The 15951-nt window shown below is 44.0% G+C and overlaps 3 protein-coding genes across 6 annotated transcripts in view; 1 reads left to right on the forward strand and 2 right to left on the reverse strand.

The window, feature by feature from the left end:
* LOC109224154 (pentatricopeptide repeat-containing protein At5g66520-like) lies at positions 9466-11124 on the reverse strand. Its single transcript, XM_019388740.1, has one exon. The coding sequence runs from the start codon at positions 11122-11124 to the stop codon at positions 9466-9468; it is 1659 nt and encodes a 552-aa protein (XP_019244285.1).
* LOC109223260 (putative pentatricopeptide repeat-containing protein At1g74400) lies at positions 11615-13470 on the forward strand. Its single transcript, XM_019387495.1, has one exon. It carries the CDS (start codon positions 11803-11805, stop codon positions 13081-13083), a length of 1281 nt encoding a protein of 426 aa, XP_019243040.1. The 5' UTR covers positions 11615-11802; the 3' UTR covers positions 13084-13470.
* Positions 13632-15951, reverse strand: part of LOC109223261 (probable carbohydrate esterase At4g34215) — a 2985-nt gene continuing 665 nt past the window's right edge. Inside the window, exons 2-4 of one of the 4 annotated variants that reach the window (XM_019387499.1) lie at positions 15255-15292; positions 14173-14856; positions 13649-14000 (exon numbers count right to left, since the gene is read on the reverse strand). In XM_019387499.1, coding sequence (XP_019243044.1) covers positions 13743-14000; positions 14173-14712 — 798 coding nt within the window. In that variant the 5' untranslated portion in view covers positions 14713-14856; positions 15255-15292 and the 3' untranslated portion in view covers positions 13649-13742. Of the gene's footprint in view, positions 14001-14172; positions 14857-15254; positions 15293-15951 lie in introns of all 4 variants that reach the window. The other 3 variants (XM_019387501.1, XM_019387498.1, XM_019387500.1) reach the window with 3 other exon arrangements.

Raw genomic sequence — 15951 nt, forward strand, 5'->3', positions numbered from 1 at the left:
CGTGTGAAATGTTCACACGGAAGGCTTCAAATTTCACGTCTTCCTAGTTCTTACTTTCTTCTTCTTCTATTTTTATTTTTATTTTTTTTAAAAAGGAAAACTAATAATATAATCCTACTGTCACAAATCGATTACGGTGACCAATCACATATTTAGATTAGCTTTCAATTGATTGCTCGAAGTAATTGATAAAGTAAAAAAATTATTAATTTGATTTAATAGCTAAAGCTAAATGTACTCTGAGAAATAAATTTAAATTAGTTTCTCCATATGTACCTTAGGAGGTTAACAAACTACTCACGTGTCTCGTTTATTTTGACAAACCATATATATATATATATATTGTATGGGTCAGAATTCGACCCCACGATAATTAGCGAAGCTAATCCCGTTAATAATTAATTCACGATTAATTAGTGGCACGACCACTCAGAATTGACGACGCTCAACCCGTCCCTGGCTCGGTCAACAAAGGCCCCGGCCTATCCACCACTAGAAAGGCGAGACCTCAACGTGGTCACGGCCACTGAGGGACAGCTCACGAAGCCCACAGCTATAAATACCAAGAGAAGGGACCCCAGAAAGGGGGGCTTCTTGACCACTAGTGAGAGGAGAGAGAAACAAGAAAATATACCCCTCTTATGGGAAGAGGAAACACCATTGTAAGGCTCTGAACCTCTTCATGGAGAGGCAGACCAAACAAATATTATCAATAAAGGTTTCTAATGCTTCTCCCCCTAATTCTGAGTTCTTGTTTTCATTTCATTCAATTGGTCCAACGGATTATTACGATTTGCTATGATTATCCCGGGATTTATTTATATTGTTTTGTACTCGTAAGATGTGTAACATTTTTTGAGCAAACAATTTGGCGCCGTCTGTGGGGATTTCATAGCAAAATCGCGTAGTTCTTCCCTGGACCAAAAGAAAAGAAGCGCCAAACTCGAAGAGGAGCTCGAAGATCTCAAATCAAGATCTAAGTCCTCACTCCCTCTCCAATCTCAGATAGTGCAAACAAGAAGAAGAGGCCCCCTCCTTTCCTCAGGGGAGGTCTCTGTAAGGCATACGAACTCCGGTCGGAAACCGGCACGGAGACATCTCGAGCCGAGATTCGCCTCAAGACTGCCTATATACCCTGGTTGGGAAGACAATGGTTAAGCCGCTCAAGGTCTCGAATCCCAAAACGAGTTCCAGCACTCGATACCCACAATATGGGATTCAGGCTCTGTGCCTTCGTCATCAAGATCGACAAAGTTCAACAGCAGTTGAACCGGGACTCAGGCTATGCGCCTTCACCAATGAGTTCAACTACGGTTGAACCGGGACTCAGGCTACGTGCCTTCGCCAAAAATTCAACTACGGTTGAACCGAGACAGGCTATGCGCCTTCACCAACGAGTTCAACTACGGTTGAACCGGGACTCAGGCTACGTGCCTTCGCCAAAAATTCAACTACGGTTGAATCAAGACAGGCTATGCGCCTTTACCAACAAGTTCAACTACGGTTGAATCAAGACAGGCTATGCGTCTTCACCAACAAGTTCAACTACGGTTGAACCGGAACTCAGGCTATGCGCCTCCGCCAATAAAGTTCAACCACGGTTGAACCAAGTCGGGCTATGCGCCTCCACAAAAAAGTTCAACTACGGTTGAACCGGGACTCGGGCTACGCGCCTTCGCCAACAAGTTCAACCACGGTTGAACCAAGTCGGGCTATGCGCCTCCACAAAAAAGTTCAACTACGGTTGAACCGGGACTCAGGCTACGTGCCTTCGCCAATAAGTCCAACCACGGTTGAACGAAGACAGGCTATGCGCCTTCACCAACAAGTTCAACTACGGTTGAACCGGAACTCAGGCTATGCGCCTCCGCCAATAAATACAGGCTACGTGCCTTCGCCAACAAATTCAACTACGGTTGAACCACGACAGGCTATGCGCCTCCACCAAAAAGTTCAACTACGGTTGAACCGGGACTCAGGCTACGTGCCTTCGCCAAAGAGTTCAATTACGGTTGAACCAAGACAGGCTACGTGCCTTCGCCAACAAATTCAACTACGATTGAACCAAGACAGGCTATGCGCCTTCACCAAAAAGTTCAACTACGGTTGAACCGGGACTCAGGCTACGTGCCTTCGCCAACGAGTTCAACCACGGTTGAACCAAGACAGGCTACGCGCCTTCACCAAAAAGTTCAACTACGGTTGAACCAAGACAGGCTACGTGCCTTCGCCAACAAATTCAACTACGGTTGAACCAAGACAGGCTATGCGCCTTCACCAAAAAATTCAACTACGGTTGAACCAAATCAGGCTATGCGCCTTCACAAACAAGTTCAACCACGGTTGAACCAAGACAGGCTACGCGCCTTCACCAACAAATCCAACTACGGTCGAACCAAATCAGGCTATGCGCCTTCACAAACAAGTTCAACTACGGTTGAACCGGGACTCAGGCTACGCGCCTTCATCAACAAATCCAACTACGGTTAAACCAAATCAGGCAACGCACCTTCACAAACAAGTTCAACTACGGTTGAACCGGGACTCAGGCTACGCGCCTTCATCAACAAATCCAACTACGGTTGAACCAAGACAGGCTATGCGCCTTCACCAAAAAGTTCAACTACGGTTGAACCAAGACAGGCTACGTGCCTTCACCAAAAAGTTCAACTACGGTTGAACCAAGACAGGCTATGCGCCTTCACCAAAAAATTCAACTACGGTTGAACCAAGACAGGCCATGCGACTTCACCAAAAAATTCAACTACGGTTGAACCAAGACAGGCTATGCGCCTTCACCAAAAAGTTCAACTACGGTTGAACCGGGACTCAAGCAATGTGCCTTCGCCACCAAATCTAACAAAGTCCAACAACAGTCGAACTGGGACTCCGGCTACGTGCCTTCGCCAATAAGTCCAACCACGGTTGAACCAAGACAGGCTATGCGCTTTCACCAAAAAGCTCAACTACGGTTGAACCGGGACTCCGGCTAAGTGCCTTCGCCAATAAGTCCAACCACGGTTGAACCAAGACTCGGGCTATGTGCCTTCGTCATTAAAACCAACGAGCTCGACCTCGCTCGAACTTCAAGGAGGGACGCCTTCATCCTCAACTTTAGCAAGTTCAACCGCAGTTGAACCGAGACTCAGGCCAAACGCCTTCATCTGTGAAAGCAAAGCCCGACCTCCAACAAATGGAAGCGCAGAATAGGCACCCTCGCCATTCAAGTAAGTTCTCCCAACTCGAGTTAAGATTCGGGCCACGTAAAGTTCGGCCCCGGTCAAACTACGAGGCCGCGTTTTTTACCATCACGACCGGTAGTTCGACCGCGTCCGAACTGGGACTAAGGCTAAGCGCCGCTATCACCGAATAATGGCTAAGACTCGCCCGCACCGAGTTGAGAAAGCAAGGCCATCGCCGCCAACGGTCGACCTAGATTCAACTACGGTGAGTAAACGACTCGACGACAGTCGAAGTCGCCTACATGGCTAAGGCCATCAACTATATTATGGCTAAGGCCATCGCCGCCAACGGTCGACCTAGATTCGACTGCGGTGGGTAAACGACCCGACGACAGTCGAAGTTGCCTTTATGGCTAAGGCCGTCGATTCTATCACGACTAAAGTCATCGATCTAAATTCGACTAGGGCCGCCAACGCCGACGGTCAACAAAAAGCGCAACAAAAACTCTAAAGAACGAAAGAAAAACAGTGACACAAAACAAGCACAAGGCAGGCCATGGAAAAGAAAATTTATATATTTACAAAGTCAATTGCGGGTCATCCCCGCTTACACCCGGCCAAGGCCGATCAATACAAGAAATAAAAAGAAAAAAAAACAAGAAACACCTAAACGCCAAACGGCGAACAAGACGAGAAAAAGTGCATAAACATCTTTTTACTCGGTGCCGTCTGCGCCACCGTCTGTACCAGCGTCAGCCTCTGGCGTCGCCGCGTCAAAACCACAGTCAGCACGTGCCTCACGAGCCTTCTGACGCGCCCCCTCGAAAGCAGCTTCGATCACGACGCCAGCCTCCCACAAACTCTTATACACATCACGTTGGGCCTCGGCAAAGACCCAAAGTTCTCGAGCCTGGCTGGAAGAAGCGGCTTGATCCCGTAGCTGCTGATTCTCTTCTTCTAAGGCTGTGATCCGGTCCGCCATGACCTGGGTGTCCTGCTCAAAGACACCAATCCGCTCCTCGAGATTCGCTTCTCTAAAGGCCGCAACATCCCTTTCCAATGCCCGTTGGGATTCGTGCACGCGGATAGCTTCCTTCAACGCCCCGGCCCTCGACGAAGCATCCCTCACTTGAAGCTTCAATGCCGCGACTTCACCCTCCAACGCGGTCACTTTCCCGCTCCATGCCGCAGCGGCCTCGCCCCGGCGCTCGAACTCAGCTGCGACCCTCTTTACCGCCTCGAGCTCCTCATCCTTCCGGCGGAGCTGCTCCTCGAGAGCACTCGTCCTGCCAAGTATTTGCTGCATCTGAAGCTCCCGCCTCGCCAGCTCTTCGACCAAGGCCCGGCTACGAGGATCATTCCTCAAGCGCACGCGCAACTCTCGGCACTGATCTCGGTAGCGGCGATACTTCTCCAGCGCCCGCAAAAATATCCCCGAGCGGACCTTGCTCGACGGATGCTCTCCACCTCCAACAGATAAGACTGCAAAGCAAAGACAACGATCAGAATAAAAGAATAAACCTAAGGCAAAGAAGAAGCGAACCGACGTAACAGTACATACCCTCAAGCCCATCACGTCTACTTCATTCATCAGTCCGACATCCGTAACGCCCCTCAACGATGCATTCTCGGCCTCCGAGCATAGCAGCTCGAACTGCGGCACCAAGCTTTCCCCTTGGAGCAATAAGTTCAATTCCGTGGGAACCTCGATGAAGCGAGATCGCCCCCCTGCGCGCACCGCTGAGTTGGTGGAGCCTTCCTGGAACATACGGACGTCATCGGGATCCAAGTCGGACTCAGACTCATCCTCACCCACATTAGCAGCCGCTGAGGAACTACCTCCCGTCTCAGCGACTGGAACCACCAATTGAGCCGCCGAAGCGACGGTATCATCACGGCCTAAGCCAACCTGGGCAACCCCCATTCTTTGTCCGCCCTCAGGGGCAGGCGCCGCAGCAGCACTCCTCTCCGCGTCCGCCGACGGGGAGTCCAAATTAATTACCACAGGAAGAGCCGGCGCGAACGCGACCCTACGCCTTATCAACGGCCTCTCCTCCTCCCCATCTGATGACGACTCCGCTCTAGGGCGCACAACCCCCGATGGCCCCTCGTCCCGAAGTAGGGTCCGTGATGGAGAAGAAACCGCTGAAGACTCGACTGATGCCGCCCTCGGTGTTGAGCGCGACACCGGCGCTGCAGTAAGCCGAGCAACTGCACCAGGCCGACGGAAGGCCAGCTGAGGGGCCCTGACGCGGCGCGCCCTCCCTAATCACAAGAAAACAAGGTTAATGAATAGAGCCGAAACAAAGCAGAACAGAAGAAGAGATCAATTTTTTACCTGCCGCGGCCCTACGGCCATGCCTCTCCCAGAAAGACGCCCACGTACGTATCCCCCTCGTATGGGGGAGTACGGCCTCGACCCACTCACGTATCCAAGACAATGGGGGCGGCGGCGACCTGCCGGCTACAAAAAAGACACGAGTTAACGCCCATGATCACAAACCATAAAGAGAGAGAAAAAGGAATTCAACCACTAAAGAACTTACGTGCATGGTTCCAAGCCTCTGGGAACCTAGTAGCATCCGCCACCAGGTGCTTGGTCCTGATGTAAAAGAAGTGCTCGAAAGGGCGAGGGTCGACCTCGTCATCCAATCTCATGACCAGGCCCCTCGACCCACGAGGGCACGCCCGAATCATGGTGCTGCAGACTCTCTGGGGAGCGTAGAGACTCAGCACATGCTGCAGCGTGACCTCCCTACGGGCCAATTCCGCGTACTTGATGAACATCGCCAACAATTTGTAGAGGGAAGGAGTGAGCTGACCCGGGCACACCCCGTAATAACGGCAGAAATCCACCACCAGCATTGGGAGCGGGATCTTGAACCCCAACCTGAAAGGGTAGGCGTAAAAAACGCAGTATCCCCTGCGGTTGGTGTGGACCCTCTCCTTGCTTCTAGCAAGAACGATGTCTGCATGGGTGGAACGACCCCCTGTTCCCGCAATCGGGCCATCCCGATCTCCCCCATCAACGGGGCTTCGTCCACCGATTCCTCTCCACCATCAACGGTGAAATCAATCGCCAGACCTCCGGGCCGAGGAACCTCCTCGTCAACCGACGGAATTTCGCCGGACTCCATCTGTTCAGCACCTCCCATTGCCGGAGATGGCCCTTCAACTACCGAAAAGTCTACCAGAGGAGCACCGGGGGAAGAACTGACTGCCATTGTTGATCTGCTGAAGACAAATGTTGTCACAATCAAAGGTAAGAAAAGAGAAGATGAATTAGCGAAACGAAAAAGTTTCCTCAGAATTTCTCTCTCAGATGAGCAATGAAGATATGAGAAATGAATGCCTCAACCCACCTTTATAGGCAACATAAATGGCTTTTGCGAAGCCCAATAGCCATCATTAACTGCACGACCAACCGTAAAACTGTTCGATTCTGTCGTAGCAATTGTCATTATGACGAGTTCCGCAAAGCGGCTTCTCAGTCATCCGCCAGCATACCGCCGTCAGAACAATCGCCACTACCTGCAAACACTGAAAGAATGAGCCGTACGCCGTTAAAATTTTGGACTTGACCAAATACGTACCCGGCGCGTACTCATTCCTAACGGCCATCCTCAGTATATGAAAGGCTACGGCCATCCTCAGTATATGAAAGGCTACGGCCATCCTCACTATATGAAAGGCTACGACCATCTTCATTGTATGAAATCTACGACCATCCTCAGTATATGAAAGGCTACGGCCATCCTCAGTATATGAAAGGCTACGGCCATCCTCAGTATATGAAAGGCTACGGCCATCTTCAATGTATGAAATCTACGGCCATCTCCAACATATGAAAGGCTACAACCATCCTCAATATATGAAAGGCTACGACCAACCTTAACATATGAAAGGCTACGGCCATCTTTAATGTACGAAAGGCTACGACCATCTCCAACGTGTAAACGACTAAGGCCACCGCCGCCAATAAGTCGACCCCCTTATTCGAGTTGTTTTCAAATCACAATCGATGAAGTCCGCTCATCGAGCTCGGCCGAAATACGACCCCGATAAGCGGATGGACTAACTGTATGGGTCAGAATTCGACCCCACGATAATTAGCGAGGCTAATCCCGTTAATAGTTAATTCACGATTAATTAGTGGCACGACCACTCAGAATTGACGACGCTCAACCCGTCCCTGGCTCGGTCAACAAAGGCCCCGGCCTATCCACCACTAGAAAGGCGAGACCTCAACGTGGTCACGGCCACTGAGGGACAGCTCACGAAGCCCACAGCTATAAATACCAAGAGAAGGGACCCCAGAAAGGGGGGCTTCTTGACCACTAGTGAGAGGAGAGAGAAACAAGAAAATATACCCCTCTTATGGGAAGAGGAAACACCATTGTAAGGCTCTGAACCTCTTCATGGAGAGGCAGACCAAACAAATATTATCAATAAAGGTTTCCAATGCTTCTCCCCCTAATTCTGAGTTCTTGTTTTCATTTCATTCAATTGGTCCAACGGATTATTACGATTTGCTATGATTATCCCGGGATTTATTTATATTGTTTTGTACTCGTAAGATGTGTAAGTATTTTTAAATTTGTGGTATAAAATAAGTAATATATATTTGTATGACTGCAATTTATCTTGTTTAGGATAATATTGTTAAATTATTTCTAAATATTTATCCGTCGTTTTTGGAATTGACAAAGGAGGAGGTACTAATTATCAAATAATATTTGGTTCGGTTGAAATGAGAGATAGAATTTTGACAACCAATTCCCTTTTTTTTTTTTTTTTTTCTTTTCTTTTTGGGCTGGAGAAAGCATGACTGCTGTCCCATATTCTTTGTTCAGCGCAGGGGATCTCCTGAAGCGTAAATGATTCAAAAGCCAAAAGCATATGTCAAATGAATCATGTTCTTTAGTAGATCTAACGTGTATGCCACTATTACTTGAACATTAGTACTATTCAACTAATTATAATACCCATTTAGACGGTTTCTTTCATAGATTACATTCTGAAATTCAGACGATTCCCTGACGGCAAGCAATATTCATATCCAGGGGATTCCTAGTATACCTCAACCTTCACGTCTCTCTTCCTTATTTGCTTAGACAAACTATATGAAGAAGCTTTACATGTCTTTAAAATGTCCGGCAATGTCAATCTCTGTGAAAAAGTCCGGATCCCATGCAAAACTGGTTATCATTTTGTTCTCATAAACCAAAGATAAAGAAGGAACTCAGTCAACTCACACAAGCCAAAATTGTATTACATAAAACTATTACTATAGACTTTATAAGTCTCAAATGCAACCCCTTACAACAAACCAGAAGAACACCGAGAATAAACAAGGTTTAGTATCACCGACAAATTTTAGTAATAATTAATAAATCTAGACGAGATGCCTTCAAGGACAATTCGAAATTCCTCAAATCCCCAATACTTACTAACTACCAACAAAATGTTGCCTCGATGCTAAACCAGCATGCGAAGCACTATGCTGTTGAAGATGCTTCACCAGAGCATTGTGGCATCACTTCACTTCCCAGCCACTCCAGATAATGTGCCATTTACATATGCAATATGCATGTAACTCATGTGTGTCATAATGCGATACACAACCTTGTTGAACCTCTCCAATTTCATTTAAGTGCCAAATGAGTATCATTATTTTGTGAGACAGCAATAACTGAGATGCAAATGGATTATGATTCAAAAGGGAAGGAGTTCACAAGAATTACTGTACATGCTGTGTAACTATGTTGAGCATCATCACAGTTAGTTGGAACATAATCTGTAGTCAACAATCAGGATGCTGCGCTGCTCTTTCAGCAAGAACTTTCCTCTCCCCAATCACAACCACCTGCTACAAAATCTACATTATGTAGAAATCTCAAGTTTGCTGAATCCTCACTCAACTTCAGCAAAACCTGCATAAAAGCATAAAGTAGCTGACCTGCTGTTTGGCAAAGGGTGATCATGCCTTCATCATCCATTTGAGATATTTAAGAACTCTCACATTGTGTTTGTTGATGTAGTCCAGATCTTGTAATACCGTTGTTATCTGGAGATACCTATTCCCCATCTCCAGAAGAAGACTTCCCATTGCCATTCAGCTGCTGAAAGGAAAAGATGTACCATGCAAATTACTTGTCCACCAGCAAATCACTAGGGGGATGAGGCTCAACTGGGTGAAATGGGATGATTTCCAGACACTTGATTCCAGTGGAAGAAGTGCTGCTTCACTCCATGCAAAAATGCAAATTGTCACGGATGTACTTCAAACTATTAGTTCCTCCTCTGAAACACTTGGCTGGTAACCTTGCAATTTGGCTTGACCAGTGAGCAGACCAAGCATCTCATAGACTGAACAAGCATGCTTATGATTTAGGTCACTGGCCAGAAAACTGTGAATGGTACCCTCAGCTTCGATTCTGCTTTGACCTGGAGGCTTTTTCATTCCTATTCCAAACATCTTCTGTCTCGTGACAACAACATCTCGCCACCTCTTATCAGTGGCATATAGATTTGACAAGAGCACAAAGTAGCCAGCAGCTCTATCAGGTTCAAGCTCCACAGCCAACTTTTGAGCTACACTAGAAGCTAGTCTCACATTTTTGTGTATCTTGCATCCACCAAGAAGAGCACCCCAAACAGCCTCATTTGGCTTCATAGGCATTGTCTCAACAAGTGCCACGGCTTCATCGAAAAGTCCAGCACGACTTAACATATCAACCATGCATCCATAGTGCTCAATCCTCGGCTCCACTCCCCAAGTTTCTTTCATACATTTAAAGTACCGATACCCCTCATTGACATAACCAGCATGACTACAAGCAAACAGAACAGCCAAGAACGTTATCTCATCCGGTCTAACATCATTTCCTCCCCAGCTTTCCATCTGCTGGAAAATAGTAAGAGCCTCATGTGCATACCCTTGTTTTGCAAAACCTGTGATTATACTGGTCCAAGAAACTGAGTTTCTTCTGGGCATCCCCTGAAATACCCTATAAGCTTCCTCTATTTCACCACAACTAGCATACATATGTATAAGTGCATTGTACAATGACACCAGCACTGGCTCATTCCTAAACTGTGAGGACTCAAATACACATGAATGGATCCACTTCCCCAGATCCAGAGCTCCCAATTCAGCACACGCTGATAAAACAGCCACCAAAGTCACCTGATCAAATTCCACATAGCGCCTTTGCATCATGCGGAACAAAGCCAGTGCTTGTTGGCATCTTCCGTTCTGCGTACATCCCGCAATCATGGTCGTCCAGGAAACAACATTCTTATCTGGCATCTCGTCGAAAATTATAAGAGCCTCATCAACATCCCCATATCTAAAATACCCAAAAAGCAATGAGTTCCAAGTCACGACATTCTTCTCATTCATTTCATCAAACACCTTCCGTGCATCACGAATGCCGTAATCCTCTCCAGTAGTTGCATACAAATTAACCAAATTGGTCTGAACAAACACATTCAGCAAAGGCAATTTTTTTAAAATCTTCCCATGAAGCTGCTGTCCTTCCCTGAACAAACTCCCTTTTGCGCAAGCATTAAGTACATAGGAATATGTGTAACCATCAGGCGTAGCAGTTGATTTTTCCATTTGATTAAAAAGCTCAACAGATTTTTGTGGGTTTTCGCTACGGGCATGGCCCCTAATAATTTGGTTCCAAAGGGTGGTACTTGGACTTTGGACATGATGGAAAACTTGGTCGGCATATTTGAGATTGTAAGATGTTAAAAACGGAGAAAGTAGTCTAACAAGAATGAAGTTTTTCTGGGTAAAGCCATTAGTTATGATGTGGGCGTGGATTTGTGTTAGCTGTTTGATGGATTTGCAATTCTGCAAGAGAGAGAATAGACGTTGTTGGCGAGCTCTTGATCCTCTCTGATTGGCGGGAATTGATTCTTCAACTAACATTCAACCTCTTGTTTAATCCAGAGACGAATTGCCTGCAGTCGTTTACTGTGGAGTTGTCTGTTAATTCCCTCAAGATATAAAATTAAAGTCACTTTCTTTTTAAGTGAAAGGAACATAATATAAGATGCTGATATTTCTTACTAAAAATTGTATATGAGCCTTTCTGTGCAGTCACAAAGAGAAATGCATCTATTGGAATTGAAAATATGTTTAGAATAAGTAAATTTTTTCTAAATCTAATTCTGGTCAGTGATCCATGACCCTATACAAAATAGCTTCATATCAATAGTGACAGTGTAGTAGGAGTAGCACTTTCTATTTATGTATTTTCTTCCAATAGTATTATTTAAAAAAAATAGGATAAAAATGAGGTACTTTTAGTCTGTTCCAAAACAAATGATACATTTCTAAATTTAAAAATAATTCAACTTTAAACTCTTTCATTTTACCCATTACGATTAACGAGAAGCTTTTATAGCCACACAAATTTCATGGTACCACAAACTTTTTACCCTTAAACTTTTAAAACCAAAGTTTCAAAAGTCTTTCTTCTATATAAAATATTCAACTAGAAGATCACAACTAGTTTGAATTTAGCTATCCTTGACTGATTGTTGTAAAACAGCAGAATTCTCTCCATGAAGTACGCTTTAGAGTAGTTCAACACATTTTGACGAGATGAAAAGATTCTTGCGTAAGGTGGCCAAACATTTTACAAGCGCAACGCAACCCCAAATCCAATTCCACAAACATCTTAAACCAGCAAGATTTAACCTGACTCTCAAAAGCTACCTCAGGTCTAATCCTATCAAGACTATTTTGCTTTTCTCTGACTTGATGAGAAAAAAGATTTCTGCAGTAGATAGCTACGCTCTCCTGTATGTCATCAAAGCTTGCACAAAGAAATCCCTGGCCATTGAAGGCAAACAAGCACATACCCTTGTCATCAAACTTGGCTACGAACCCAACATTTTTCTTCAGACATCGCTTATGGATATGTACGCTGGAACTGCAAATGTCGCTGATGTCCATCAGGTGTTTGATGAAATACCCAACAAGAATGTTGTGTGTTGGACTTCACTGATTTCAGCGTATGTTCAGAACCAGAAACCAAATAGAGCCATAGAGATATTCAGGCAAATGCAAATGGTTGATGTTGAGCCTGATCAGGTAACTCTCACTGTTGCTCTGTCGGCCTGTGCTGATCTGGGGGCGTTGGATAAAGGGGAGTGGATTCATGATTCGATAAGTCGAAAGCCAGAGTTTAGTGAGGATTTATGTTTAATGAATGCTCTGTTGAACATGTATGTAAAATGTGGGGATATCAGAAAAGCTAAGTTACTGTTTGATAACGTTAAAATAAAGGATATTAGGACTTGGACTTGCATGATTGTTGGGCATGCATTACACGGCCAAGCAGAGGAAGCGCTAAGGCTGTTTTCAGCATTGGAAGCAGAAAACAAGTCAAGATCAAGTAAAAGCCAAGGGACTAAAGACCAATTACTTGTTCCCAATGATGTTATGTTTATTGGGGTTTTAATGGCTTGTAGCCACGCAGGGATGGTGGAAGAAGGGAAAAGGTATTTTAGAAGTATGATTGAGGAGTATGGCTTAAAGCCTAGGCTTTCTCACTTTGGTTGTATGGTGGATTTGTTATGCCGTTGTGGGCTGCTAAACGAGGCGTATAGTTTTATTTTGGCAATGCCTATTCAGCCAAATGCAGTTATATGGAGAACACTACTTGGCTCTTCTGCCGTTCATGGCAAAGTAGAGCTTGCTGCAGTGGCTCGGTCTAAATTAGGTGAGTTAGAGGTTAGTCTCGTTGGTGATGATGTTGCATTGTCTAATATTTATTCTGCCAATGGCATGTGGGAGGAGAAAATAATGCTTAGACATGAGATGAGACAAAGGAGAACTCCTGGCTGCAGTTCAGTTGAGGTGGGAAAGTTGCATTCTTGAATGTTAATGAAGAGAAGTGCTCATCCTTTGCACTATGGTCTTGCTCTCTTCGTCGGGACATAAGAACATTTATCAATTTGTCATCTTGTTATCAATGACATTGGGCAGAAAGTTTCAAATATATGACTGTTCGTAATATTGTTAATTCAAAAAGAAATTTCTGGTATATAGAAAGGATGCCGATAAGTGTATGGCATTTGACAAAGTGAAGGAAAAATAAGACTGCCAGGACATGACAAAGACGTGATAAAAATCCAAAAATTGTAAAGACTTGATACTCTATTTACCATGTCCTTGTATTTTCTATATACTATAACAATTTTCGGAATGCGCGAAAAATCTACATGCTCTTTTCTCTTCTTTTTTTTCTCTTTCCATTTTGCTTCTTAAATAAACAAAGGAATGATCCTTACACCATCTCTCGTGCTTCTCCTCATATCCTTTATAGTTAATATATATTAAAGCCGGATCCGATGTTGGTTAGAAATCTTTACTTTCTTTGCCAAAATGCAGTAGCTGCTTTTTTCTTCGTCTATTTCACAACATCAGACAGATAAGTTAGCTATCTTATACAAACAATTAATAAATCCGTTTTGTGGTAGTTCATTTCTCAAACTAAATGATCTGATACTGCTTTTTCCATTCTATAAGCTGCTCATCTAATTAAGGCAACAGCAAAAGAAGGATCGTTTCACTGACGAGTGAACAGAAGAATGCTTTGTGGCTGCAAAGTGAGTAAGGTATGCATCAGCAAACATTTGGCCTAGTTTGACCTGCGCGTCACTCGTAAGATGGAGTTTATCTTCCTTGAGTTGCAATCCCATGGCATCGATACAAACAACATTTGGGAGGTCAATCCTCTTTTGTGCTTGTCTTATCTTTTCAGTATACTTTCCCTCTCCTGATGCAATTGCTACCTGCATATAGTACAATATATAACGCGTGCAGTTAGATTACATGAAAATAATCAAGAACTTTATGCCATAGATCTTCACATCAGTTCATCATACAAAACAACGCTTGGATAAAGGTATCTCATGAAATTTCAATTAGCCATCATTAGTTTTGAAACAAACTATGATAGAGTACCTGAATAATTGGCAGAAAAGGCATATATAAATCAGTACGCACATTATGTATTAGCTTCTCCATATTAGCTTTATAGGTCTCGACACGATGCTTGTATAATGTATCACTCTCACCTTGATACCAAAGCAATGCCTTAATTTTTCCACCTTGATGCATGGCAGCTCTGGCTCTATTTATCATGTTCTCATACAAGTGTGTCCCTTTTCCCCACTCCTTTAACGCAGTTCCACCTACGGCACATGGCACCAGGCCAATGGCTCCCATTTTGTCCTTAATTGCATTTGCAAATGACATTCCAGGTCCTATACCACAGGTCTTCTTTGTATCAATATCATGGTGAAGTGGTTCACATGCCATCTCCCAGTTGAGATGTGCACTAAGACGGAAAATTTTGGCAGGATCAGAACAGCACTCAGGTGGAACAATTCCATCCCAATGATTATGCTTATCTACTCCACCACGACCAGACATGTTACTTTGGCCAGAGAGGATGAATATGTCTTCAGGGGTAAAAGCTTCATTTTCTGGGGCGGAGGCCATAGTACACAGCTGAGGATGCCCTTTCAGTACTATGTTTAAATGTCCCTCTCAGCCAAAGACAAAGATGGTGAAATTGCTGGGAAAGCCATCCAATTTGGACTTATCTGTCAGTGATTCTTCTGATGTTATCAACTTTGATGCTGACTATGGTACAAAAAGAAACATTCATAAAGAAGTTGGCCACCAACAAAGGCAAAAAAAATAAAATAATTCTTCTATAATCAACAAAGTTCTCCTACTTATCAGGACAACCATTATTAAAATAGAACATAAGAATAAGAAAAGTTATCAAGGATAATCCAAATGAAAACGACACAGAAGAAATATAATACTGCATTAACAGCAGAAACAACATGTTTACCATAAAAGAGCAGATTAACCTACTATAGACGTGCAATCGCAGTTGCATTAATTGCAGATATAACGTGTGTGATAACATAGAATAGATAAATTTCGTCCCAATTTAATTATAAGTTTGAGATATATGATACTCTTTAGTTGTTTATTACTACTATCATCACTTCTATAATTATTATCATTACCTGTCTGTTCGAAACCTCTTGTTTCATAGAGATTACACCTTCAAAGATAAAATATGTCGAGTTAAAACTACAACAAAAACAATATAACTAGCAGGCTTCTCAGTTCAATAAATTTCGAACAAACCGAAGAATCTTTATCAAAGTTCAATTAGGAAGACCAAGGTCACACATTCTTTTGCTACTAAATGCTTAGTATATTTCATCAAATCGGCATGAAAAAGATGATTTAGTACTTCCATAGCATCTAACAACAACAATCATGTCCCAATCCCAAGCCAGTGTAGCTCCATATAAGCTCATCTCAGTCTATTATTAGTAAAGTAAAAATTATCATAACTTGAACTTGATTCATAAATGCCAATGGATATTAGCTCAAAGAAATGGCATTACTCTTCTTTTGAATCAACTGATAAAATGCATCTAGCATATGGTACAAATTAGCCATTTTGTAATAAAATCAACATCGGCAGCCATACTAGACACAAAACTAAGATCCAAAAAAGAAAAGAAAAAACACATGCCAATGAAGCCTTTGTCCTACGTGGCGGAGCTGGCACCAAATTGTGATGATCCCGTTCAAGTATGGGTTTTCTCTCCCTACAGATAGTGTAGGTTTAATAGCAGTAGTAAATATGCTCGTACCGTTTCACCAATATTTCAAAGGGGGGGGGGGTGGGGGACAGACCAAACCGTACGA

This window comes from Nicotiana attenuata, chromosome 3, assembly GCF_001879085.1.
Source record: "Nicotiana attenuata strain UT chromosome 3, NIATTr2, whole genome shotgun sequence".
NCBI classification, from domain to species: Eukaryota; Viridiplantae; Streptophyta; class Magnoliopsida; order Solanales; family Solanaceae; genus Nicotiana; species Nicotiana attenuata.

What these genes read in the sequence shown, in the direction of transcription:
- LOC109224154 (XM_019388740.1), bottom strand. Translation starts at nt 11,124, where the DNA reads ATGTTAGTTGAAGAATCAATTCCCGCCAATCAGAGAGGATCAAGAGCT.
- LOC109223260 (XM_019387495.1), top strand. Translation starts at nt 11,803, where the DNA reads ATGAAAAGATTCTTGCGTAAGGTGGCCAAACATTTTACAAGCGCAACG.